The 23,420-nt window shown below is 30.1% G+C and overlaps 6 protein-coding genes across 12 annotated transcripts; 2 read left to right on the top strand and 4 right to left on the bottom strand.

Moving 5' to 3' along the window:
* Nucleotides 1-192: 192 nt before the first annotated feature.
* On the bottom strand, nucleotides 193-5,390 carry LOC103570220 (modular serine protease). 5 transcript variants are annotated; one of them, XM_008547883.3, is made up of 10 exons: nucleotides 4,704-5,390; nucleotides 4,439-4,651; nucleotides 3,960-4,324; nucleotides 3,474-3,799; nucleotides 3,018-3,413; nucleotides 2,422-2,840; nucleotides 2,089-2,310; nucleotides 1,014-1,315; nucleotides 510-843; nucleotides 193-445 (listed from the first exon to the last, which is right to left on the bottom strand). In XM_008547883.3, exons 4-10 carry the CDS (start codon nucleotides 3,551-3,553, stop codon nucleotides 204-206), a joined length of 1,995 nt encoding a protein of 664 aa, XP_008546105.1. In that variant the 5' UTR covers nucleotides 3,554-3,799; nucleotides 3,960-4,324; nucleotides 4,439-4,651; nucleotides 4,704-5,390; the 3' UTR covers nucleotides 193-203. The 5 variants fall into 5 exon arrangements, with proteins under 5 accessions (XP_008546105.1, XP_008546107.1, XP_053594015.1 ...); XM_008547885.3 differs by having other exon boundaries at nucleotides 4,439-4,629; XM_053738040.1 differs by having other exon boundaries at nucleotides 4,439-4,740; nucleotides 4,929-5,390.
* A 347-nt stretch (nucleotides 5,391-5,737) lies between these two features.
* On the top strand, nucleotides 5,738-9,917 carry LOC103570221 (Zinc finger, C2H2 type domain-containing protein-7). Of its 2 annotated transcripts, XM_053738039.1 has the most exons (3): nucleotides 5,738-5,805; nucleotides 6,009-6,049; nucleotides 6,223-9,917. In XM_053738039.1, exons 1-3 carry the CDS (start codon nucleotides 5,751-5,753, stop codon nucleotides 7,930-7,932), a joined length of 1,806 nt encoding a protein of 601 aa, XP_053594014.1. In that variant the 5' UTR covers nucleotides 5,738-5,750; the 3' UTR covers nucleotides 7,933-9,917. The 2 variants fall into 2 exon arrangements, with proteins under 2 accessions (XP_053594014.1, XP_008546108.1); XM_008547886.3 differs by lacking the exon at nucleotides 5,738-5,805 and having other exon boundaries at nucleotides 5,812-6,049.
* An 87-nt stretch (nucleotides 9,918-10,004) lies between these two features.
* On the bottom strand, nucleotides 10,005-11,413 carry LOC103570222 (probable small nuclear ribonucleoprotein G). The gene is made up of 4 exons (XM_008547887.3): nucleotides 11,260-11,413; nucleotides 11,126-11,148; nucleotides 10,895-11,019; nucleotides 10,005-10,184 (listed from the first exon to the last, which is right to left on the bottom strand). Exons 1-4 carry the CDS (start codon nucleotides 11,289-11,291, stop codon nucleotides 10,134-10,136), a joined length of 231 nt encoding a protein of 76 aa, XP_008546109.1. The 5' UTR covers nucleotides 11,292-11,413; the 3' UTR covers nucleotides 10,005-10,133.
* A 923-nt stretch (nucleotides 11,414-12,336) lies between these two features.
* On the bottom strand, nucleotides 12,337-16,294 carry LOC128667556 (anaphase-promoting complex subunit 10). 2 transcript variants are annotated; one of them, XM_053738038.1, is made up of 3 exons: nucleotides 16,188-16,294; nucleotides 12,891-13,143; nucleotides 12,337-12,645 (listed from the first exon to the last, which is right to left on the bottom strand). In XM_053738038.1, the coding sequence occupies exons 1-3, from the start codon at nucleotides 16,201-16,203 to the stop codon at nucleotides 12,357-12,359; spliced, it is 558 nt and encodes a 185-aa protein (XP_053594013.1). In that variant the 5' UTR covers nucleotides 16,204-16,294; the 3' UTR covers nucleotides 12,337-12,356. The 2 variants fall into 2 exon arrangements, with proteins under 2 accessions (XP_053594013.1, XP_053594012.1); XM_053738037.1 differs by lacking the exon at nucleotides 16,188-16,294 and adding an exon at nucleotides 13,946-14,521.
* On the bottom strand, nucleotides 16,241-20,149 carry LOC103570223 (vacuolar protein sorting-associated protein 33A). Its single transcript, XM_008547888.2, has 8 exons — nucleotides 19,688-20,149; nucleotides 19,352-19,545; nucleotides 18,783-19,276; nucleotides 18,589-18,709; nucleotides 17,765-17,925; nucleotides 17,142-17,684; nucleotides 16,416-16,538; nucleotides 16,241-16,335 (listed from the first exon to the last, which is right to left on the bottom strand). Exons 1-8 carry the CDS (start codon nucleotides 19,790-19,792, stop codon nucleotides 16,241-16,243), a joined length of 1,836 nt encoding a protein of 611 aa, XP_008546110.1. The 5' UTR covers nucleotides 19,793-20,149.
* Nucleotides 20,150-20,477: 328 nt separating this feature from the next.
* LOC103570224 (phosphoglycerate mutase 1) lies at nucleotides 20,478-21,963 on the top strand. Its single transcript, XM_008547889.2, has 3 exons — nucleotides 20,478-20,747; nucleotides 20,857-21,354; nucleotides 21,586-21,963. Exons 1-3 carry the CDS (start codon nucleotides 20,648-20,650, stop codon nucleotides 21,750-21,752), a joined length of 765 nt encoding a protein of 254 aa, XP_008546111.1. The 5' UTR covers nucleotides 20,478-20,647; the 3' UTR covers nucleotides 21,753-21,963.
* Nucleotides 21,964-23,420: the final 1,457 nt, after the last annotated feature.

The raw sequence follows: 23,420 nt of genomic DNA, 5'->3' as shown, positions 1-23,420 counted from the left end.
AAATAATCTTTTTTTTTAATTAACTGACCATTAATTAATGGTCAGTTAACATGATGCGTGATTAATATGAAACTTACAATAAAAATTTAAAATTCTGACAAGGATACAACGACGTTGAAACAAGCTCAGTTGATGAAAACTAGGGATTTTTGTTTTGAGTAAAAAAACTCGTGATTTTTATGCAGGTGAAACTGAAAAAGTTATCAAGATGTTACTTTACATGCCGGAATGTTTTTATTAGTTTCAAGTTTGAAAATGATGTCTTGTATCCACGATATATGACTAGAAATTTTAGTGTAGAGTGAATAAAGATGACTGTTGCAAGTGCGAGAGCCTCCGGATATTTTTGAACCGATGCCTACGCTAACAATTCCTCGAATATACCAAAGTCCTCGCTCATTGAAGACTAGACCACCACCACTATCTCCATCACAAACCGAGGTCCCTTTTAAATAAAATCAATTACAAAAATCATGTAGTAGGATATCCTCAAAAAAATATTCACGTACCATTTGTATATCCGGCACAAAATTTGTCAACTGTGATAAATTTTTCAGCATCAGACGACACACTCGCTGACTGACATTGACTTAGAGGTACAACTGGAAGAGTTATAGACTGTAAAATACCACTCGACTGGCCCATTTCAGTCCTGCCGAATCCTGCAACACTTCCTAATTTCCCAACATCTATAGCCGTATGGTCATAAACTGAAGTATCAAGACAAATCGGTACTAAAATTGATGTAAACGTGAACGGTTTATCAATTTGTATGATGGCAATATCGCGCGCATAATTTCCTTCGAAACCCAAGTAATTACAATCGATTAGAATCTTTTTGACCTGAAATGAATAATTACAATTGTACGGTTAGTTTAATTAGAACATCAGTTATTTAACTGGTATAGCAAACTCAGATATCGGCCATTTACATAAATGAACTTATTGTTTAAGGTGGAGTTTTTTTATAAAAGAAAAACTGTTGATTAATATTTGTTTAATAAATTACTTACATTTCTTTTCTGTACAACTCGTGAATCATGGAGTAGACTATTAAAATCTCGAAAAATATTTCCTGCGGCAATAGAAAATTTTCCAGGATCCTCGACTCTTTTCATGACTTCATCATAAACGCAATGAGCCGCTGTTATTAATAAATCACTTTGTATTATCGTTGAACCACAAATAAACTTTTTTTCACCGTTAGCAGAATCAGATTTATATAAAGACGCATGCCAAGGAAATTCTGTGATATTGGGGCGTCTTCCATTAACAATTAAAGGTTCGAGGCTTGAAGGAGCCCGTACACCGCACACTATAATACGGAAAAAAACACGATTTGTTAGAAGATTTTGAATTCTTAAAAAAAATATTTAAATATCCTAAAAACAGCTGACTATTGACCGAAAATTTTCGGAAACCAGAGTTTTTAATACGGAATCGGATAACATTAGATTCTAATCAAAACCTAAGGCCGCTTTTGATATGACAATAAATCAAAAGCAAACAAAAACATGCAATTGCAAAAAGCTGCTTGGCATGAATGTCAGAAATATAACATAATTTATTTAGATGATTTTATGATACCAATAAGATGTATTTCTGCCATTCATGTCGAGCGAGTCGGACAGACAACTTCATTCTGGCCTGCATTTCAATATTTCGTCTCGTGTTACTTAATGTACTATAAAAATATCACTAAGAAAAAAACAAATGAATAAATTAAACATCTTCGAATGTATTTTCAGCTTGTAAATGATTTTTTATATTTATAATAATTAACATTAACTTTTTTTATAACAAATTTATAATTAAGAAAATAATATTCCTAATACATACACAAATATTAAAAGATTCAAAAGTAAACAATGAAGAAATCGACTTTTCTTCTATTGAAAATTTAAAAAAAGGCGCGTTTACTAATTCTTCTATCAATTTGATCATCATTAGGAAATTGTATATCAGTATTAATTATAATTCTATTTCTTAATACCGTAATAGTGTTTGATACAGAATTATAACCATATTTCTGATTATTTTCATACTTTACTACTGTACCATTAGCGAATATATTAATAACAAGCCAACCTGGGATACAATTGATTGGTTCAGGCTCCCATTCGCCTCTAGAATTACATCGGACAGAGTCCCTTTGGAGACCAAGTACAGTCGCATCTTGACGATAACTATTACGACATGATATCTTAGCAGTGGTTTGTGGAGGAACCGGTGCTTCACAGGATATCCATCCGTCATTATAAGTACATTCTGCAATAGTTGATGCTGAACTCAACGGCTTACAACGAATTTCTAGCAATAAAAAATATACAATAATATAGTCTGTAGTTAATTAAATTAACTTTGGTTACAATGACTATCCCATGGGAAAAAAATAATTAGTAGTTTAAAAATTATACAAACCAACACATTCTGGTTCGCCGGACCATTTACTTTTCGGGCCACAAAAAATATCACCGGAACCTTTTAACTCGTATCCGGAATTGCAAGTATAAACTAGATATGTTCCAGGTACCATAGCAGTATTTCCGTTTGCATCGCAATGATCATTACTTTGACACTGTGATTTATGTAATTTCCATCGTCCGTTTTGCGGTTGCTTTGGTGGAACACAAGGAGATTGCGATTGAGTCCAAGGCTGTGAAGTTGTACGAACTGTTTGTCTTATCGGTTTTTCAGTTGTTGAAGTACTCAATGGTTTTTCTTCATTACACAAAATGAAATCTTCATCAGAACCATCTGCGCAGTTTCGGATTCCATTGCACTTCATATCTCCATCAATGCATGCACCATAAGCACATCGGAATGTAAACTTCGGACATCTACGGCGAAAATTTGAATCTTAGTTAACAGATTTGAAAGACGAGCTTACTATCCTAGTTAAAGACTAAGTAGAAATGTTTTCTTATAAGGTCTTACATAAGAATCTCATTTACTTAAGCATAAGGCCCATAAGTCCTACTGTTACTAAAAAATAAATTTATACAATAATTCTTTACTCATTAGAACTACAAGTTGTCGAAGTTTCATCAGATCGATCGCTACAATCAGGAGAACCATCACAAGCCAATGCTTCATCAATGCACTTTTCATTGCTGCATTTAAATTGATTGACTCCACAGTTTGAATTCACCACAGACGTATTTTTAGAAGAATCATGACATCTTGGTAGTTTTTCATCAGTCTTGTCTATGCAGTCGTTAATTCCATTGCATACTGCATCTCCGTCAATACAGGCACCATAGTCACAACGAAACGCGTATTCTGGACAAATTATTTCAGGTTTCAAACATTCAAGTTGAGTTTCATCACTTCCGTCTAAACAATCCTGTTTCCCATCACACAAAAATTCTCCAGCGATACATTGTTGGTTTAAACAACGGAACTGATTAAGTCTGAAATATTTTTGAATACTCAGAGATTAAAGTACTTTGTAAATTTCGGTAAAAACTTACGCACAAGGCTCTTGACTACCATGAGAAAGTTCAAATAATCCCCAGACTCTTATAATTACTAATACACAAATCAAATTCATTATTTAATTATCATTAGACAGCTTTCAAGTGATTCGGGTCAAGCGACAATATTTATCAATGGAATGCTCTTCGAGTTCAAGGACATATGATAAACTCACTTAACTCGTTTTACGAGTCGTATTCAGACTTCACTATGCAGTATTCTTAATATCGTTTAAATTAATGATTTCTTTAATTTTTTGAATTATAAAATTACTTGAATAATCCAATTTTTAGAAAAATACGATAAACTTCTTGAATTTTTTCTGAGAAGAAATAAAGTTTAAAAAATAAATAATGCGCGGATTGTCTTTTTTCTCAGTAGTATTTTGAAAAAGTGTTCTTTCTGAAGTGTTTTATCAGATATTTAAATAATATAAAAACTTAAATAGAACAACAGTTTCAGGATAAAAATCTATACGATACCTGATTATTTAAATAGTTTGTCATGTGCGCTTTTGCGCTGATAATGACGACTGATAGAATATCTACGATACGAATTTTAAAGCAAACTCTGCTAATGTCAAAAACAAGGAAAAAAGTTTCTAAAGACGTCATCATGAAGTGGATGAGATAATATCCTGTATATATACGTATATGTGTGGTGTTGCCTCAGAGGATGATCGATAATCGATTCGGCAACTTTCGCAGCCGGATCGATCACAGTCGATTATCCTTAATAATATATTTTTTATATATATATTCATTCATTATCCATATAGGGTCTATTCATTGAGAGTTTAATAGCGAGACTGAGTATACGCGCCCTTGCTTTGGATCTCTACTCTGTACTAAAATTATTTTTCTTTTAATGTGTTATGTTATTCGTTTAATAAAATATTGTTTATATAATGTTTGTTTAATTAAATTATTAAACAACCTATCCATTAAATTAGTGACCCTACTTGATGAATTTATCACGTGTCTGATGTCTTCCGCATTCATATGTAGCGCGCACCACTGGCTTTGCTGGTTGAAGAGCATTTCGTTTTTATTTTCTCTAGATGAATTCGTTGTTCTACTGGAGCAGTCCCAAGGAAAAGCAGTTTTCTCGAAAAAGTTAGGATTTTCCCATCATGTTTTGTCCGTCTCATTACTAATCTTCGTATGAAACTTTTCTAAACTTGAATTTTCGTACGCAATGATTTTAAATATAATATAATTGCATACCTCGATTGGAAAGCATCACGAAATTTTTGATTATTTACTGGTATAAGAAAACATTAGTAATAATAGGAGGTAAGTTATAAAAAAGACCATTATTTTACATGTTATCGTAAGTAGTGAATATAAATTTATTTAAGTAACCCTCATTAAACAACTGAATTCAATCGAAATAAATAGAATTAAATTTTTAATTCTATTTAATTCAAATAAATTCTGTTAATTCGGTACCTAATTTAAAAATGAATTCTGTCTAATTCGGCAGGAAAACCAGAATTTGTCCAAATTAAAACGAATTTAAATAATTCTATTCGGTTTAATTCTGATTAATTCGAAAATAATTCTCCAATTTCTGGTTCTGAATTCGAATTTGAAATTCTTAAAACGATTTTATTCTGTTTAATTCAAATTCAAATTTTCAATTCAGTTGAATTCTGTTTTGCAGAATTTGACAGAAAATAACAGAATTAAAATTTCGAATTCAGTTATTTAATCAGGGAAGTTTTTTAATTTTTTGTAATTAATAAATATCCTAATAGAAAAATGAGAAACGTTCCTGTTTAAATATAAGCACTGCCACAAAATATGGTGACAACATTCAATAATTTAATGCAATTATTGTACATTCAAACGAGACTAGATGCCATTTGGCGTTTTTGGTTTGTTGTAAATTGCGCTTGGTAAGTCACCTGGTGTTTTCGTCCAGTGGATGTCATGTGCAGTGGTCTCCCTTAATTTCTGTTTAAATGTTGAGTTGACACTTTTTGAGAAAATTACCAATAGTAGGCGATCTTCGCCATTGGATTTGCCAGAAGACGAATGATGTTGTCACCAACTTTTCCAGAAATTACCCTAATTACCAGCAAAATCTCAGAGCAAGTTTTGCGGTCAACTTTCTGTCAATTATCCCTATACATTGTACTCATATTGAAGTCAAGAATAAAAAATCTGAACAACTGAAGTTGACGTTTATTTGCCATCAATTTAAAGAAAAATTTATCTGGTGGTAAAATTTTTCGACTGTGAGCATGCAACTGTGTAGAGTTTCCACGAATGGAAAATACTTGTACCACGCATTTATGGCGCCATAACCTATGTCACTTTCTCGGTAAGTTGACTATATTTATGAGTGATGAAAGTGATTATTTGTATATATTATGAATTTCGTTCTTAACCAATAAATAACCGAATTTAATTGTTTTATTTACTTTCTCGGAATATCAACAATTAATTCAAAAATTTAAATGATTATTTAAATTTCAATAATGGCTCATGAACCTGTATCAAATTTCGTTCTTAAAAATAATTCAGCGCTTAATCATGTCGATATAAAACCAAATATTTTACAAAAAGTAAGTAAATATATTATATGATTTAGATAATATATGTAACATTCTAGATTTCCAGTGTTATAAATTACGTTTTGTTTTTGAAAAAATTCTAATAATAACTTCTTTTGACGTTTAAGTTGTAGTAATAATATTTGTTTCCATAAACATCTTAAAAAAATATGTATGTTTTACAGATTCAACCATTGAAACGGATCTTTAACCAGCCCAATATCGTAATTACACTCATGCCGACTGATTCGAGTGACGTTTCGTCGGAAAATTGTAAAAATAGTGAGAATGTTGAAAATATTGAAAAAAATGAGGAGGCAAATTTTTTACCATCGAAAAAATTTGGGAATTCTGAAATAACATTACTACCAATAAAACGGGAACAAAAGTCTTGTGGGCACTATGAACCCTGCGAAAATATTACTTGTGATGTAAATGTCCAGCAGTATGTAGATCATCAGGGATCATCACCGATGTTAGCTACTAGTATCGACGATTCAGAAATAAATGCCAAGGTTTCAAAACATTGTGATAATGCACGATGTGATGCTCTAAGTATTGAACACAATCGATGTCGAAGAGCTATAATATGTCTTTATCGTTGTGATAAATCTAGTGTATGTGATATTTGTGGGGTGCTTTTAAAAACTCGAAAATCTCGATTACATCACGGAAATTGCAAGCGGAAAAACGAATATCGGCACAATCAAGTTGATGGCGCCCAGATATTGAGAGAAAGAATGCGGGAACGAGAATTGCAAATAATGGAAGCAGTACGAGCCAGAAAAAATGATTACAGTGATCCTATCACTGGTCCCAATAAAGCTATAGAAACATTAAAAAATAATTCTGAGCTCATTGTGATACCTAAGAAGATGGCGCCCATACATCAGTCCACTATGAATCAACAAATTAATACTAATCTAATAGCAAATCATTTTATTAATGAAACTCCACAAACTTTTGATGATTTCCCGCCAAATATTCCCGTCATATCAATCCAGAAGCCTCATTTGCAAAAGAGTACTTCGAACAAACAATCAGACGCGGATGATACTAGCGATACTTTGAATCAGTCGAAAGTAGGCACAAATGACGCGGGAAATAATCAGTACATAATTACTACAATATCTCAACCAAATGTGTCTCAATCCTTTACAATAAATGACTGGGTAATGGGTCAGCCGAAAATAACTTCCGAAACTCAGTTACAAAACCCGTATTTTGTGCCAGTCAGAGTTATTCCCATTACTAAACTTAAATCTGAGCCTTCTCTGCTTCATCAAACTCAGGGAATCCCAAAATTTTGTATAATTGCAGACAATACTTCAACATCTCGATCATTGTTCAATGGATCGGCTATTACGAGCGTCGACTCACCTCTTGACCCAAAATCAAAATTACTACAAAAGTCTCTATCGTTAAAATCTACTCCGTTAATTACAATAAAGCCAAAAATAACGGATGATACATTGTTGAATAACTCTTTAAAAACTTTTCACAATGATCTTATTCTTAGTCGCAGAAGAAAAATAGAACAAAAACCTTTCGAGTGTCAATATTGTTCAAAAAGATTTCTCACTGATTGGTATTTCAAATTGCATATAAGTAAACATAAAGGTGAATTAAAAGTTAAGTGTAGTACTTGTGATGAGGCTTTTACGAATAACAATGATTTGAAAAAACATATAAGTAATGAACATAAAGATACTGTTGAAACGTGTAAAAATTCTGACAGTGATATTGAAAAAGATAAAGAGGACGAACAAACTATTGCTTGTGATGATTGTGAGCAAGAATTTGACTCTAATATTGAGTTGGAAAAACACGAGTGCGGAAATTTTGAAGAAATAGTTTGTACAGAAACAAATTTAGATATTAATAGTGAAAACTGAAACATAAAATTAAATATGTAAAATTTTGGAAATGAAATTTTTTGCAGAATATTAATTGTGTATATTCCTAAGCATTAGAAACGCAGGACGCCAGTAAAAAATCATGTTCAATTTATTTTTTTTAATAATTTTGTAAATTATAATATTAATTCCCGGGTAGGAGAATTTGATCTGATTTTAGTCTAAGATTGTGTTTGGACTAATGAGTCTGTCTTTAAATTTTTATATAAATTTTGAGCTGTTTATTGTCTAAAGACAACCGAAAGCAGACTAATAAAAATAATAGGCAGTAAAGGAGAGAATAGTATAGATAACGAGATTAAATTTTACATGTTAATTAAATATAAATAAAAAGTAAAATTGAAGAAAAATAAAATTTTTATTTGATTTAAAACAGATCAAAGTTTTCGACCCGGTTTGGTAAATAAACAACGAATTTTCATGAAAATATTTATAAATAGCGAGTCAAATTATGAAATATATTGTAAATTCAGACACAAAAATGTTATTTATAATGATTTGTTATTATAGAAATTTATTTTCATGATATCAGCATCGAAACTTGAAGTTTCAGGTTTTCTACCGTCAGACGAATCGCATAAATTTTGAATGCCTTCAGTAAGTGGGCAGAAAAAAATAACGCTGACACTGAACCTTCAAGTTCTAATGCAGCTAATCATGAAAAATATTGTGTAACTCAGGATGAAACACGATCACTGCGGGTGATGTCAGCAGAAATCGTTTTGTTTCATCCCTTATCACACAATGTAATATTGCTTAACCAATAACTTCATTAAATAATTTGAAGCTTAATATTTCGCCGACACGGGATATTTGATATAAATTTACGAATACAAAGTTTATGTAAAAAAAAGATGATAATTTTCAAGTTATATGGCGCCAAATAAAATTATGTACGGTGTGCTGCTTTTCTATGCATTTAATTGATGAAGACATTGAACAAAAGAAGTTACGAAAGTTTTCCACTATTTATCAATTAATATTATCCAATCCAGGCATTAAGGGCTGGATTTGACATTTCTTAATTAGGAAGAAATATTAAAAACGATTTTAAAATTTTTGAATTGTATTAAATATATTTTAATTGTAAATTTACGATATGGAATTATCCATTATGATGAAATTTTTTTACATTTTACCCTATTAACAATTGCTAAAAAAATGACAATTAAAAGAATAAGTTTTTGTAAATCGTGTTGTCCAATTCCTTGTTATTATGAATACTTCGTTTTAATTTTTTGACTTAAGCCAACCCATTTTGCTTATTCATTCAGACAGTGGTCAACAGTCACCATTTAATATAATAATCATACCAAGAACTAAATCTACCTGTCATCTCTGGCTACTGTCAGAGAATGTTTCTTGTTACTGTAACTTTTATGGGGTAGAAACACCATTTGCAAACACTTAAGGCTGGGCTGTACTCAACAATTTGTATTTTAGATTTCTATTAAATTATTAATTGATTATCATTACAGTGATTTTTTCTGCTTCCAGAAAAAGGCTTAAGACGAATGTCCTCGAAAGTTTTTATCATTCGAGTTAACAAATATTTAAAACTTAATTAGAAATCTAAAATCCGGAAATTCGGTCAGTACTGCCGACCCTTAAGGAAATTGATAACTTTAATTAAAATTCAAATATAATACATCACATAATGATCCATCACAACAATGATACATCACATGCAAACTATTATTGGTAATAAAACCATTTGTTCATAGAAAATGTGATAATTACATAAAGAAAAATATATAATTCAATCATTTGAAGAATATTTGAAATTAATAAAAATATTTCTTTGTATATAACAATTTTGGGCAGCCTTACAAAGTGGTCCATCAAATGTCTAAAATACTTTTAATATTTTGTTCATGTGTTAAAAAAAATTATCAATTATCCACTTAAAGATTTGAAATGAAATTGACGTTTCTACCTCATAAATTTATAGTTGAATTAAAATTTACATACTTAAAAAAAATTTATTATTTATTTCCGCAAACGTTCACAAATACTTTCAGATGTCAATAAATAAATGTATGAAAAAACCATCCAGTAATTAAACATTTTAATTTCCTTCCTCAATTGATGTACAAAATTATTGATATAAGAAACGGGTAATTGAATTTATACAGTTCTTCAAATCTTTTGGTACAAGTGTTCGCATCTTAAATTAAATTTTATATTCGATCTAGGGCTTCGAGCATAATGACACTGTTTCCTCGAATCACCTAAAATGAATAAAATAGTTTGAATTTATAGTTAATTTATATGAAATAATACTTTAAGGGCATTCTCAGACAATGATCCCTATCATTTCAAAATTTTCAATGACTTTGAGTCGTCAACTGTATAAAAATTATATCAATTGATTAGAAAAAAATAGAGCATTAATTGCTAAAAGGACAGCGTAGTTGCAATTTCGCTGTCATAGATTTTAAAAAATTACTTAGCCGTCTATTAAAAGTGAAACGAAATTCATTAAAAAAATTTTACTAAAATCTTCATGTCAATTTTATAATTTGAATTTTTAAATTCAGTAGGCTAAAATTTATTCAACGAATTTCGTTTGACTTCTTATTGATGACAACTGTAAGTAACTTTTTTTGAATTCTGTATCACAGCGAAATTGTAACTGTCGTTTTTTAAATCAATACTTCAATTTTTTCTTTACCTTTCGTCTGTCGCGTTACAAGGAAATCCCCGCCTTTTTTCTTAATAAAAATTTTACAAAAATTAATCATTGCTTTCTTAAACTGATTCTGCAATTTGTGAATTAATGTCTTACTAATCGATATAAAAAGATTCTACAATTTTTAGTTGCGTTATTGTTTTTGTAAATTTATGTTAATGCGAACAAATCATGAAATCTCGGGAAATATTTGAAAAAGTAGGAAGTACTGTCTGAGAAGCCCCTCAACTAACAGTATTTAATACTTACCACCATGCCAATATTATTTTTAGACCCATCCTTGCATTCTTCTATACTTTCATCTATCACCATATTCATAAATGGATCAAAACCGCGAAGTATCCCAATCACGTGTCTCCCACCGTTCAACTTAACTGTAAGCAATTAAAAAAAAAATTTCCTTCAAAATAAATATTCTTAACTTACCTACAACTCTAGAGCATACATATTCATATATATTTATTTTTTATCATGACTTACGTGATAATTTCTTATCCATGTATCTGAAAACAGAGCAAAAAAACATTGAGGTTAACCGGTAAAATAAAATTATAATTAAAAATTTGAATATTAATTGTAATTAATTGAACTTCATAACAATATAAATAACTTACTTTTTTAATTCTGGTGGATGTGCTTTACTCATTGTTTTTTTTTGTATTTATTAAATTAACAACAAGATGTATTGCTTAAAATTTTTTCAAAACGTCCAATTACGTCGAATACGATTACGAATTTTGTATATAAACGAATGTGTACACACATAAATATAGCAAAATACAAAACTTTTCTTTTTACCCTAGATAACTAGGTTTACTTAGTAATTTTCTGTTTAAAAGTTTCGGTCAAGTTGCGGCAATGATGTCAGCTTCAAACTTCTTAAATTTTTTTTCCACTAGACCTTTAATAGCCGTTTTGACTGTAAATTAACAGGAAATTTGACATCATATTGACTGCACAGAGTTAATGTTCAATTAAAAAAAAATTCGCGCACAAATGGCGCGCATTGCGCATGCTCAAAAAAAGCAAGCGACCAGTGACTTTTCTCAAGCTTCTTTCCCGTAACTTTCTGTCAACTTGTCTTCAAAAAGCTGCCGCAGCTTTACAACTCGAGATCAATTGTACGCATATTGTAATCCAAGTATGAACATATCATAGCTTGGACAGTTTGTCGTGGAGTTGAAAATTTTTGGGAAGTAAACTGGGCCTTGGGGTAACTCGTAGTTGCGCATAAGATTCGGTAAAAATAATGGGGAAGCGGGTAGTTATTGGACAGGTACTTATTTCCTAGCGGGTTTTTTAAAATAGATTAAAGGGGATCGAATATGGGTTTCGGTTTATATCAAGTTTTCATATGGTTTATTTTGAGTTTAAAAATTTATTTTGAACTGAAAGTAAAATTGTGCGAAAGAAAACCTTTAAAAAACCGTAACTACACTAGTTTTTTTTTTATTTACAAAATTTTTTCCTATTTTCGTATTTCAAAACACGGCAACAAAATCACCGAAATTTAAAATTCAAAAATATTTAAAACGCGCTATTTTTTTTTTCAAGAGAAAGAATTTTTCGAGGCATGAAATATATTAATTATCGATAGTTTTTTTAATCACCCTGCGTATAAGTAAAACTAATTATAATATATATAGAAAATAAATCAAATCTTAACATAGAATAAATGATAATTCTTTGGTTATCTGAAAATTATATATATTTATCTAATTACTGAAAAATATTTAAATTCATTAGTAACAAACTTTTCAGGAAAATATAAAGAAGGCCTTAAAATATCTTGTGCCGGACTATGAATTTTGATTTGTCTCATATGTGTATCCCTTCCATTTTGATGATTGCTGATGACTGCAATCTGAATCATAAAAGTGCGTATTGGACGATCATTTATATCTTTTATTGGTATGACTATCCATCCACTAGGTTCATTCAAATCCATTATTTCAACCTCTTGTAAATCATTGAAGTTTGTTCCAGCTCTGACACTAATTCTATCGGAAAATAATTTATTAGAAAATACTCGAACGATTCGTAAAAGTTAATGAGTATATATGTAGCAGAGGAGACAACTTATGAATTTTAAATAAATAAATAAATAAATAAACTAATATAAAATTTAAAAAATGCGCGCACTGATTTTCCATTGATCGACTTATGCTTTATTTATAAATTCAAAAATTCAAAAAATTGCCGCTCGTCAGTTACATTTACACTCAAAAGTTATTATAAAAATTACCGGCTTGGTGTATAACTTTCATCTAATTTATAATCGGTGTATATACAAATGTCTTTGATGGTAGTTTTTTTTCTAAACTGAATATTTATAAGATGTGGTAATTGACCATCCGATTGCCAGTAAGTCTCAGTGATATTATCTCGTAATTGATCAACTCCGAAACCGGGTTTGCAACTTGACAGACTCCAAATTGCTTGATTTCCTACTTCACGAATTCTACCAACTAATTCTTCTTGTACAGGATCGATTTCCCCTGTTGAATATAATTGAATCGTTTATTTGAAAAACCCCATAAGTCATGTTTTTTCGAACTTGGTTTTTTTGTATTTTTGGGTTCTTTGGATGTCCTCCCATAGAAATTAATAAAAATATCCATTAAATCAGTGTTTAAAAAAAAATTAACGGGGTGACAGAAATTTCATTTTATTGAAAAACCCCATAAGTCTATCAACTTTGAATAATTTTTTCAAATAGTTTCAATTAAGAAATTGAATTTTTCTTGTTTGAATATTTTTCAGAGACGCTAACATTATTCTCTTCAATTATTTATTTAATATTTCAATGGCGTTTCTTCAGAAAAATGTTTTTTGTGTTTCCTGAAAAATTTAGTTTTCTTGACTTATGGGGTTTCTCAAATAAACGATTCAATTTAAATAAATTGTATATTTTAATTAATCGATTATCTCAACTTCGGATGTCTCATTTTATAATAATGCTGAAAGTAACCAACATTTTGAAATTGTGGTGTTTTTAATTGTTAAGTTAATTGTTATTATAAATATTTTTAAACAATATACATAAAATATTCTTGGTAATTTTACATATGGATTTTAAAAATTTTTCCATCAGTATTTGCTTAGTTTATAAAAAATATATAAATTTTATAAATGACCGCTACATTCAGCATCATTTATTTCATGATTAAATACGATCTCTTAATTTTATTTTTTTTTGCACAGAATGCGGGAAAATAAATAATTCAATACGTGAACAAAAATAAAAAATCTCAGCAAAAATTTTTTTTAAATTTGAAAAAAAAATTTCAAATTTTTCACCTCCACTATTAGTTTTTGTACTCATCGTGAGGTTATGTTGGAAACTAGTCAAGAATTATCAGTTTTGAAATAATGTTATAGATGTTCTTCTCATTTGAACACTCGCACTTAGTCTTGGAAAACAAAAATTGGTTTTTAAATTTTTACTTTGTATAAATGTTTTTTTTATTTGAGAAATTGTTTTCATCTGTACAGTTATGGAGGATTTTAAAATTACCAGTATTATTAAAGTTTCCAACTATCGACTAAAGTCGGAATTTGTCGGGATTGAGACACGATCGTATGATAGTTATAAGTATAGAGATTAGTCTTCCCCATACCCTAGTAGTACAGTTTGCTTTCGCAAAAGTTTCCTTGAATTTTTTGTGAAATGTCCGTCAACTTTGGACTTTTCCATTTTTGACGACAATTTGTTTCCAACTTTTGTATAAAATTCGACGTAAATTTACTACCCGAGTTATAATGCAGCTTCACTTCAAAAGTTGACTAAAAAAAATTTTTCCTCAATTTTCAGGCAGATTTCTACATCAATTAATTGTTAACTTGGCTAGAAAAAATGTTCTAGACATTTTGATGTATAAATTTACAGACCTTCTGAAATGATAAGAATGGACATTACCGAATTTTTGTTTCTAAACACAATTAATGTAATTTTCTAATGCGCATCAACAATGAAGTTTCAGTAAAAAGTAATAATATATATGGTGGTTTACTTGCCTTGTCCACGTTTCTGTTGCTTCTGCTTACCAAGAATAACTTGAGTGAATAAATGAATTTTCTTGTAACCTTAATGTTTGCCATGAGGGAAACGATTTTTCCAGTAAAATTTATAATTTACCCACTTTACCAATATACTGCTGGTAAATTACCGAGTAATTAACCAAATACATTTTTTAGGCTACCCTAATAGCTACTTTAGCTTGAAATTGACAGTAATTTGACGACAAAAGTTGTAAAGAAAAGTTTTAGGTTAATTTTTCTTCAATTTAGAGATATCATTTTTTTTTAGAAAAATCCTTGGTAAAAGTTTTCTTGAATTTTTCATCAAACTTCGGGCTTTTCCATTTTTGACGACAATTTGTATGTAACTTTCGAAGAAAATTTTCAGTCTAATTCGGGTAATAAATTTACGTCAAATTGTTTATAAAAGTTGTATATAAATTGTCGTAAAAAACGGAAAAGCTCGGAGTTGACGGACATTTGACGGAAAATTCAAGAAAACTTTTGTAAGTAAACTTTCGCTAAGCAAACTGTTCTATTAGTGTAGGAAATCTATTATGTATTGCCGGAGCTGAATAGTGGACGTGAGGGTCCCACTTTTCCACAAGTTGAAAATGGACGTAAGATCGAGCCACTTCCATATTTAAAGACAACTTGATAGAAAGTTGCGAGATATAGAATAGAAGTTACTTTCGATTTTACAGAAAATTGTAGAAAAGTTTGCGTCAACTAATTGAACGCCAACTCTTTGCAGTCAACTAAACATCGAATTCCCGTGGTTTTCCGTCATATCGTAATCAAGCTGAATATTAAAATTATTTAAGTCAAGTGTTAGCGTTTGAGCATATGGATGATACAGGTCAATGAAAAGACTAGTATTTGTGGAATAACTTTTTTTTAATTGTTTGCAAACAATTTTTTATCATGATAAAAAAGTAGCGACTGAATTGACTTCATTTATTTGTATGACCATAATTTCATGCTGATAGTTTAAAAAAAAATAAAAAATTAACTGACTTATTTTTATCATTCGCCAATTAATGTTTTTTTTACTTAAATTTTTACTATGACCAATTCTACCCTATTTCTCATTTAAATTAATCAATAATTTCCATTAATGTTGGGGAAATAAATGTCAATTAGAAGATGAAAGACCATCAGATTTTTTAAGACAATTATATTATTTTTCAGCTCTCTGCTAACTTTATAGTTATGTTTGTAAATATACAGAAGTAAAAATATTGTTTGCAATCTTCAATAGCACGAAAACTGAGTAGAAATTTGAACAACTTTGTAATTAAAAAAAAAAAAATACGTTGCTGAAGAGATTTCAATAGTAAAAAATATATCGGAACTATTTCCAAAACAAGACAATTTTTATGATAAGTTTAATTCAAATATATTCAGTAGTTCCCGCGGTTCCTGCGAATATAAAAAAACTCATTTTCTGTTTTACCGCTTTGTGATATTGAATCAAAATTAACGAAACGTTGCGTAAAATAATAATTTGTTATTAATTTACCACATAGGTCCAACATATTCCAATTTCAATTGAATAGGCGATAAATAATTTCTTCATTTTTGAGGTGTTTGCAGATCCTCAGTCAAAGACATAATGAATGAATCTCCATTAATTAGTTTTGTGGTTGCAATGATAAACTCAACGTTTACTAAAATATTTTATAATTAATAAATTATCATTTTACTTGATTCACTAATTAAATTCTTATCAACTTTCTTTTATACTTACGATCTTCTTGCTGAGATAAAAATCTCAATGCTGATATTTCAGCGTAAGTGCAACCACCAATGAAAAATACTAAAACAAGCCGTGATGGCTCTGAGTTTGAATCTTCACTTGTAATCGATTGTCCTAAAATTAATAAAAAAAAACATATATATACATATTAAAGATGACGATTTGCAAAATTATACATAGTAAAAAAGTCTGTGTTAAAAATTTCATGTTAAATATTTAACATTTTTGTGTGTTAATTTAACATACTGCTTTCGTGTTGTTTCATCAGTTTATTTTTAACACAAAAAAATGTTAATTGAAACAAAAGTAACAGTTACTCAGTATTACTGTTCAAACAAGTGTTAACACTTTTAAAATGTAACATTAACATAGAGCGCGTATTAATTCATTAAAGTCACACTAACAATGTGTTAAATTTACTGTAATCTCTTGTTAAGCTTATATATACATAAGTTTTTATAAGCATCAAAATAACACAAGTAAAAATGTTAAATTAACACTTTACTTGTGTTGTAGATAAAATTTTTAAAGCCGGTATCAGAGAAATGTTAACATTTTTTTGTGTAATTTTTTTTGCACACATAAATAGTGTTAAAACTAAATAAAAAAATTGTGTAAAATATTGTTCTAACACACAGTTTCATGTTAATTTTTACAAATTTTTTTTACTGTGTATAAAAATTAATTACAATTTAAAAAAATATATGTTAGACATACTTCTGAGATTAGATATTTTCTCTTGAGAATCATTAACTGATGGGCCTGGTAATAAACCTAGAATATCATTCAAACCTTGCCATCCACCCGGTTGGATTAAACGTTCTGCTAGTCTTATACTTAAAGGCGCGTAAACTGAGTGTACATAGCTGATATCTTTTGGCGCAATTTCGCTTTCATCTTCAACAGTGAGCCTCAAAGCTTTTCGTAAAACTGCATACTGTCTGTTAGATTGCTGAGATCTCAGTAAATTTGCTTTTTCAAGATTCGACAACGTCAGAATATGTTGATAACCATACGTTTGAATAATCTCCCTCTTATAATAATCAAGAAGTTTTGGTTTTAAACCAGAATTTGTTAAAGACTGAATGCAAAGAAGTCGAAGGACTTTGATCAAAGGTTTTTTCTGTGATATACAATCTTCGATGTACGCATTCGGCTTATCAGTATCAATACAGTTCAATAATTCTTGTTCTACTTGAAGACGCTCGAGGAAACTATCGGAATCTGTTACTTCTTTTACCATTTCAGCTATGGTCGTATCTAAACAATAGTTTTAAAAAGTACTTGTTATAGTAATCAATATCTACAATGTTATATTAGTGAAAATAATTCAGTTTTACGTCGTGCTAAAGATTGTTTTGTTGCGAGCATGTAAGGTAATCGAGCAACAAATTGTTTTATTTCTTGCACACTTTTATCTCCGTGTCTTTCATCAAACTGGGATGAGATAATTTTAGCTTTTTGACTTAGAACAGGCCCAACGCCATTGAAATTTTTATCTCTGTAATATGAATATAATAACAATAATTTTGACAAAATATTCGTAGTATAAAGTCAAATAGATTCTGTTTGATTTTTTTATAAAAAGACATAAGGTACCGGCAGGTAATAAGGCCTAGCTAAGGGAGATTTTGAATAGAATCGAAAATATTGCATTTAATTATCGAAATGTATCATTAATCTTTATTTCAATACATTAGCCATAAAATGAAATGAATTAATGGTTATTTTTACCATAAACAAACAAAAAATCATACTTTTACAAAAACCATACAAATATGCCTTATTTTACTACGGTAGGGTAATAAGGCCTACGGGTTAAACAAACTGCAGTAGTTTAACTATACTTAATAAAATTGGTATTAGATATATATCATCACTTAAATTTAGCAACATTACTTTTTAAGAGTCAGAAGACTAGATCGTTTTCTATAATTTCTTTTGTGCTACGACAGCATATGATGAATGATGAAATATAGAAGACAAGGAACGTGGTATCGGGACTCTATAAATTTTTCGTAACATCTCTATGCAAGACTCTTCTATTAGAGAAGCCTTTGACGGAGGCGATTATTTTAAATCTGATTTCTGTTCCTTAGGCCTTATTAGCCGCGGGTATCGTACTCTATTTCATAGTATTTATAATTAATTTTTACAACTATACCTGATTTCAGCAAATAATTCTTCACCTGAATTCAGTATAATTTGTTCTTTTTTATCAATCGACATAACAGTAGGAGAGCTCTCAGAATCGTGAAATTTTTTAGCTGGTAGTTTGATCGTAGCTGTAGATCGTAAATAAATTAAAATAATTGACCACCAGAAAATTAATATTTGATGATAAGCAAATAAACTTACTACAGTGAATGTTATATATTTCATCAATCAAGCCTTCATAAGTCAGTTGGGTGACAAGAGGAGAGAGCAGATCAATGCTTCGATCAATTAAAAGCAAATGGTCAATTCTCACTGGTGTATTACTTCCTCTGTATTCTTTTATATCCTTTTCTTCTTCTTCTCGGTCTAATCTTTTTAATAAATTCCAAACTTTACTTGCTGCTGGTCCACGTCCCGTAATTTTAGAAACTTTTCCATACAATTTCTGTAATCTCTGAATAGCAAGTGCTACTTGATATAAGCAAGTCGGGTCATTTTCTAAATGAAACTCTTTGAAAGTTTCATTCAATTCCATCGATATCAGGTCATTATCAAAAGGAAAAAGATCACAGACGAATTCTTCAATTAAAGTAAAATTACCAAGAACTCCTCGATTTTCTAATTTTTTTTTACACAGTAAACTTTTTCGAGGAACAAAAAATAAATGGAACTCTTTGGCAGATCGATTTTGCTCTCTGTATAAAAATAAGTACCGGATATTATTGAGATTTAGTTGATCAGTAGATGCATTAAATTAGGCAATAGTTTACCCGTGAACATTCTCGGCAATTAAATCTATCAAGTCTAAGTGTGGCCGGACTATAAATATTATGTTTGTGACATTAGTAAGAGGAAGTTGGCCACCAACTAACTCGTACATTTTAACGACACCATATTCTTCTAATAAATTATATTTGGCGATAAGACCAACTGGGCCAGCGAGTGATTGGTCCCAAACGATAGCCTGTTATAAAATAACAATATTATAGATATAATCTACATACATTTCGGAAATTCTGTACCAAGTCAATGATACCTAATCATTTTTAGTAGATTATAAATATGGTGGGATTTTTTTGAAATTCCAATGAAATCTTAGCACTTACTTTTGGCCCATCGCATTTTTCAATAAGACATAACAATTGTTTTCTGGCTTGTTCCTGGAGCAAACCGATGTTGAGTCGTCCTCCGGATAAATGCGCTGATGACATTTTGTCAAATTAATTAATTAAATAATTATAGATAATGATGAAAACAATAGATAAAATTATTTGTAAGTAGAACAAAATAAAAAAGTGTCATAATTCGAAATGTTTTTGTTTAAAATTTTTAGGTTCCTCCAGTTTATGGGTTATATTTAATTTAAAATTACAAAATATTACAAATTACACACTAGACATAGTGTGTATATGTCAAAAATATTATTTGTTTTTTAATATGTCAAAATTATTTTGTTTTTCTTGAGGCTCGTTGTTTTAAAACTACGGTACTGATTATGAAGCCAACATATTGATGACAAAATAGTTTCTTTTCCTTGTCTATTGTATGTAGATCCTAATAGACACTTTAGTTTGAATTTCACAGTAATTTGACAATTGAAATTACTAAAATTTGCTGACAATTTGACAGCAAAAGTTGGAAAGAAAAATTTGCGGTCAATTTTTCCTCAATTTATTTTCTGTTTGCGTATTTTTAGTTTTATTTTTTTTTGTAATTTATTTGTTGAAAAAAAAAAATCAGAAAATTTCTAATTGTCTGCTAACTTCAGGATTGTTGAAATCTTGCGGTAGACTTGACATCATATTTCAGCACCAGCTTTCCGTCAATTTACCGCCCAGAAAAACTTGTAATTTAACATTAAAATGAAAGCAAACCTGCTTTTGCTGAGCAGCCCGTTCTAGACATTCTCCAAAAAGTGAGGGAGGGACAAAACCTTACGTGACTCGTGAAAAATTTGAATTGTATCTAATCTATACTTCAGGGCCGTTTGCCGGAAAGGGATAAGCTAAAGATTTATTACGTAAACTCAAGACTAGATTGTTTTGATTATTAATTATTATAAAATCATGGCCAAATATAGGATTGTTATGGTTCGTCATGGCGAAAGTGAATGGAATCAATTAAATTTATTTTGCGGTTGGTTCGACGCAGGATTATCTGAAAAAGGTAAGCAATGCTATGTAATAATTTATTCAAGGACCAATAGCCGCATACTGTTAATAAATATCCGTATCAAATTTTCACTTAATCTTTAATTATCTTCATCTTGAAACAGGAAAAAATGAAGCCATAGCTGCTGGGAAGGCCCTCAAAGACTCAGGTTATAGATTCGACGTAGCTCACACGTCTGTTTTAACCCGAGCTCAGGTTACTCTTCAAACCATTTTGAAAGAAATCGGCCAGGAAAATATTCCAATTTACAAAACCTGGCGATTGAATGAACGTCATTATGGTGGGCTTACTGGTATGAACAAAGCTGAGACCGCTGCTAAATACGGCGAGCAACAAGTACAAATTTGGCGAAGATCATTTGATACTCCTCCACCACCAATGGAACCCGACCATAAATATTATGATACGATTGTAAAAGATGAGCGTTACAAAGACGGTCCTAAAGCAGATGAGTTCCCTATGTTTGAATCTCTTGAATTAACTATTAAACGAACTTTGCCGTATTGGAATGATGTCATTATTCCTCAGTTGAAAGAAGGCAAGAAAATTATCATCGCCGCTCATGGAAATAGTTTGCGAGGAATTGTTAAACATCTTGACCGTGAGTATATTTTAATAGATTTTTATTTACGTAAAAATTTGAAGAAAATATTTGAATAAAGTTTCTTAGCTTCTTCATTAAATGGCGAAAATTTATGACACTGAAGTTAGCCGGTGTCTCATATTGAATTTTTTTAAAAATAGTTTTTTTTATTTAGAATAAACCGAAAAAGCAGCCACTAAATTTACTTGTTTTGTTGATTAATTTAATTGATGTTAATTATTTTTCCAGAGTTGAGTAACGATGAAATCATGGGCTTGAATTTACCCACGGGAATACCATTCGTTTATGAACTAGACGAAAATTTCAAACCCATTGTCTCTATGAAATTCTTGGGAGATGAAGAAACAGTCAAAGCCGCTATGGCTGCAGTTGCGGCCCAAGGAAAAGTTAAATAAAATAATTTTAATATCGGCTATTTTGATATTATTTAAAGTAACCATTTAAAGTAAGTAGTTATAAAAGTCATTGAGATTTAATCCAGACAATATTTATTAAAATATCACCTGTCTTATCAAAGAAACCAAATAATTGTTTAAATTACTATAATTATAAACAATGTTAAGAAAGCCATTCTTGTATGCTAAATAAAAAACGGCTTAGAATGTTTGAGGACTGTTAATTATTTAATCTCAGCTGGAAGCTGTGTGATATAAATACATATTTATATGCAGTCGAAGTCCATTAACTCTTAAACGGTGACTTTTTTTTATTATTTTAAAATACATTTTGTTACCACTATAAGGCTTTATAGTTTCGAAATTCAAAATTGAACCGCCACGCTAATTTTCAAAAAGAAAATAATATTGTCTATTAACTGTGAATGAAATTTGAATGTACGTCACGAGGGTATGTACGTTCGATTGATTTTCGGTATATTGCAGATATAACAGCGGCTTTCCGAGTTAAGGGATAACGTCATCCAATTTTCAATTAATTTCATGGAAAAACACTGGAAACCTAAAATAAAGAGCCTTTAACGTTTTTTAAAACCTCACAGAGGGCTAAAAATTTCGTATTTTCAAAAATTCTAATTTGTCTTCGAGAAAAATTGTTTTAAAATTATCATTTACTCTACGAGTGCAACAAAGAGACTCCCGTTCATTTCTCTGAGAAAGAGGTCCGATGACGTTTCCCTTTAAGTCGGGTTTCATTAACTCAGAACTTCCTCTCAATCTGGACTCCCACTACAAGCTACGCTGTCTCCCATCAATACTATCCATTTTTATGTGTGTGTATATTTATATATACATCATACATGAGATGTAAGGGCGCATGCGTGTAGTTTACTTTGTAAGAAGTGATATTCGATAAGTCGGGATTTCCAAGAAATTCCCGCACCTCCGTAGGCTGACTGAGTTAATGGAATTTGACTGTATATATATATATATATATATATATAATATATATATATATATGTATGTGGAATGTTAATGTCTTTAGCAAATTAACGAACCGATTGAAGTTAATTATGAAGTGATTATAAGAACTGTAAAGTCTAAGGCCTCGACTATTTTTAAAAATCGAAATGAAATTTGAATTTCCCGAGTTTGTCGACAATCGATTCTCTTAGCGGAAAATTTAAAAACTCAAAAGAATTTTGTCTCGAACTGTTTCTCATAATTCCGTGCTAGCCTTTACTCAGAAAATTCATCAGATCTTGGAACTAGTTTTCAAGTTACAAAATTTTTTTTCGATAGATCATTATTCACAAAGATAGCCTTCTAAAAATCACTAAAAAAATTTATAAAAATTTGTCTCCTGAATTTTTTGTATCAGTGTATTTATACATACATTTGTGTTGATTTACATAAATTAACTTAATCTAATGACGAATAAAATGGTGTGTTCTGGATCTGTGTGGATCTACGAGGAATGTATGAATGGAGAGATATTTTGAATCTCATTAAATCTAATAAGGTTTAAATAAAAGATAAATCAGAAATCGTGGTCTTCAAAAGATTTTTTTTAACGGGGCTTAGCTTTTTATAATAATAATAATAATAATATTTAGTTACCAGTGAATATTAAGTTATGAAATACAGAAAATTTTTATTATTTTCAAT

This window comes from Microplitis demolitor, chromosome 4, assembly GCF_026212275.2.
Source record: "Microplitis demolitor isolate Queensland-Clemson2020A chromosome 4, iyMicDemo2.1a, whole genome shotgun sequence".
Lineage (NCBI taxonomy): Eukaryota > Metazoa > Arthropoda > Insecta > Hymenoptera > Braconidae > Microplitis > Microplitis demolitor.
The sequence above is the reverse complement of the archived record's forward strand: the minus strand, read 5'-3'. Positions and strand labels throughout refer to the sequence as shown.

Excerpts from the sequence above, each read along its gene's own strand:
- LOC103570222 (XM_008547887.3), bottom strand. The coding sequence starts at position 11,291 with ATGAGTAAAGCACATCCACCAGAATTAAAAAA. Across the intron at positions 11,020-11,125 it reads CATGGATAAGAAATTATCAC|TTAAGTTGAACGGTGGGAGA; the intron begins GTAAGTCATGAT and ends AATTGCTTACAG. Across the intron at positions 10,185-10,894 it reads AAAATAATATTGGCATGGTG|GTGATTCGAGGAAACAGTGT; the intron begins GTAAGTATTAAA and ends TATTCATTTTAG.
- LOC103570224 (XM_008547889.2), top strand. The coding sequence starts at position 20,648 with ATGGCCAAATATAGGATTGTTATGGTTCGTCATGGCGAAAGTGAATGG. Across the intron at positions 20,748-20,856 it reads CGCAGGATTATCTGAAAAAG|GAAAAAATGAAGCCATAGCT; the intron begins GTAAGCAATGCT and ends ATCTTGAAACAG. Across the intron at positions 21,355-21,585 it reads AATTGTTAAACATCTTGACC|AGTTGAGTAACGATGAAATC; the intron begins GTGAGTATATTT and ends TTATTTTTCCAG.
- LOC103570220 (XM_008547879.3), bottom strand. The coding sequence starts at position 3,553 with ATGAATTTGATTTGTGTATTAGTAATTATAAGAGTCTGGGGATTATTT. Across the intron at positions 2,841-3,017 it reads ACAACTTGTAGTTCTAATGA|ATGTCCGAAGTTTACATTCC; the intron begins GTAAAGAATTAT and ends TTTTCGCCGTAG. Across the intron at positions 446-509 it reads TTGTGCCGGATATACAAATG|GGACCTCGGTTTGTGATGGA; the intron begins GTACGTGAATAT and ends TTTATTTAAAAG.
- LOC103570223 (XM_008547888.2), bottom strand. The coding sequence starts at position 19,792 with ATGTCATCAGCGCATTTATCCGGAGGACGACTCAACATCGGTTTGCTC. Across the intron at positions 17,926-18,588 it reads GAATTATTTGCTGAAATCAG|AGATAAAAATTTCAATGGCG; the intron begins GTATAGTTGTAA and ends TTCATATTACAG. Across the intron at positions 16,539-17,141 it reads GAAAATATCTAATCTCAGAA|GACAATCGATTACAAGTGAA; the intron begins GTATGTCTAACA and ends TATTAATTTTAG.
- LOC128667556 (XM_053738037.1), bottom strand. The coding sequence starts at position 13,970 with ATGAGTACAAAAACTAATAGTGGAG. Across the intron at positions 13,144-13,945 it reads TACAAAAACTAATAGTGGAG|GGGAAATCGATCCTGTACAA; the intron begins GTGAAAAATTTG and ends TATATTCAACAG. Across the intron at positions 12,646-12,890 it reads GAAAGTTATACACCAAGCCG|AATTAGTGTCAGAGCTGGAA; the intron begins GTAATTTTTATA and ends ATTTTCCGATAG.
- LOC103570221 (XM_053738039.1), top strand. The coding sequence starts at position 5,751 with ATGGAAAATACTTGTACCACGCATTTATGGCGCCATAACCTATGTCAC. Across the intron at positions 5,806-6,008 it reads TAACCTATGTCACTTTCTCG|CGCTTAATCATGTCGATATA; the intron begins GTAAGTTGACTA and ends AAAATAATTCAG. Across the intron at positions 6,050-6,222 it reads AACCAAATATTTTACAAAAA|ATTCAACCATTGAAACGGAT; the intron begins GTAAGTAAATAT and ends TATGTTTTACAG.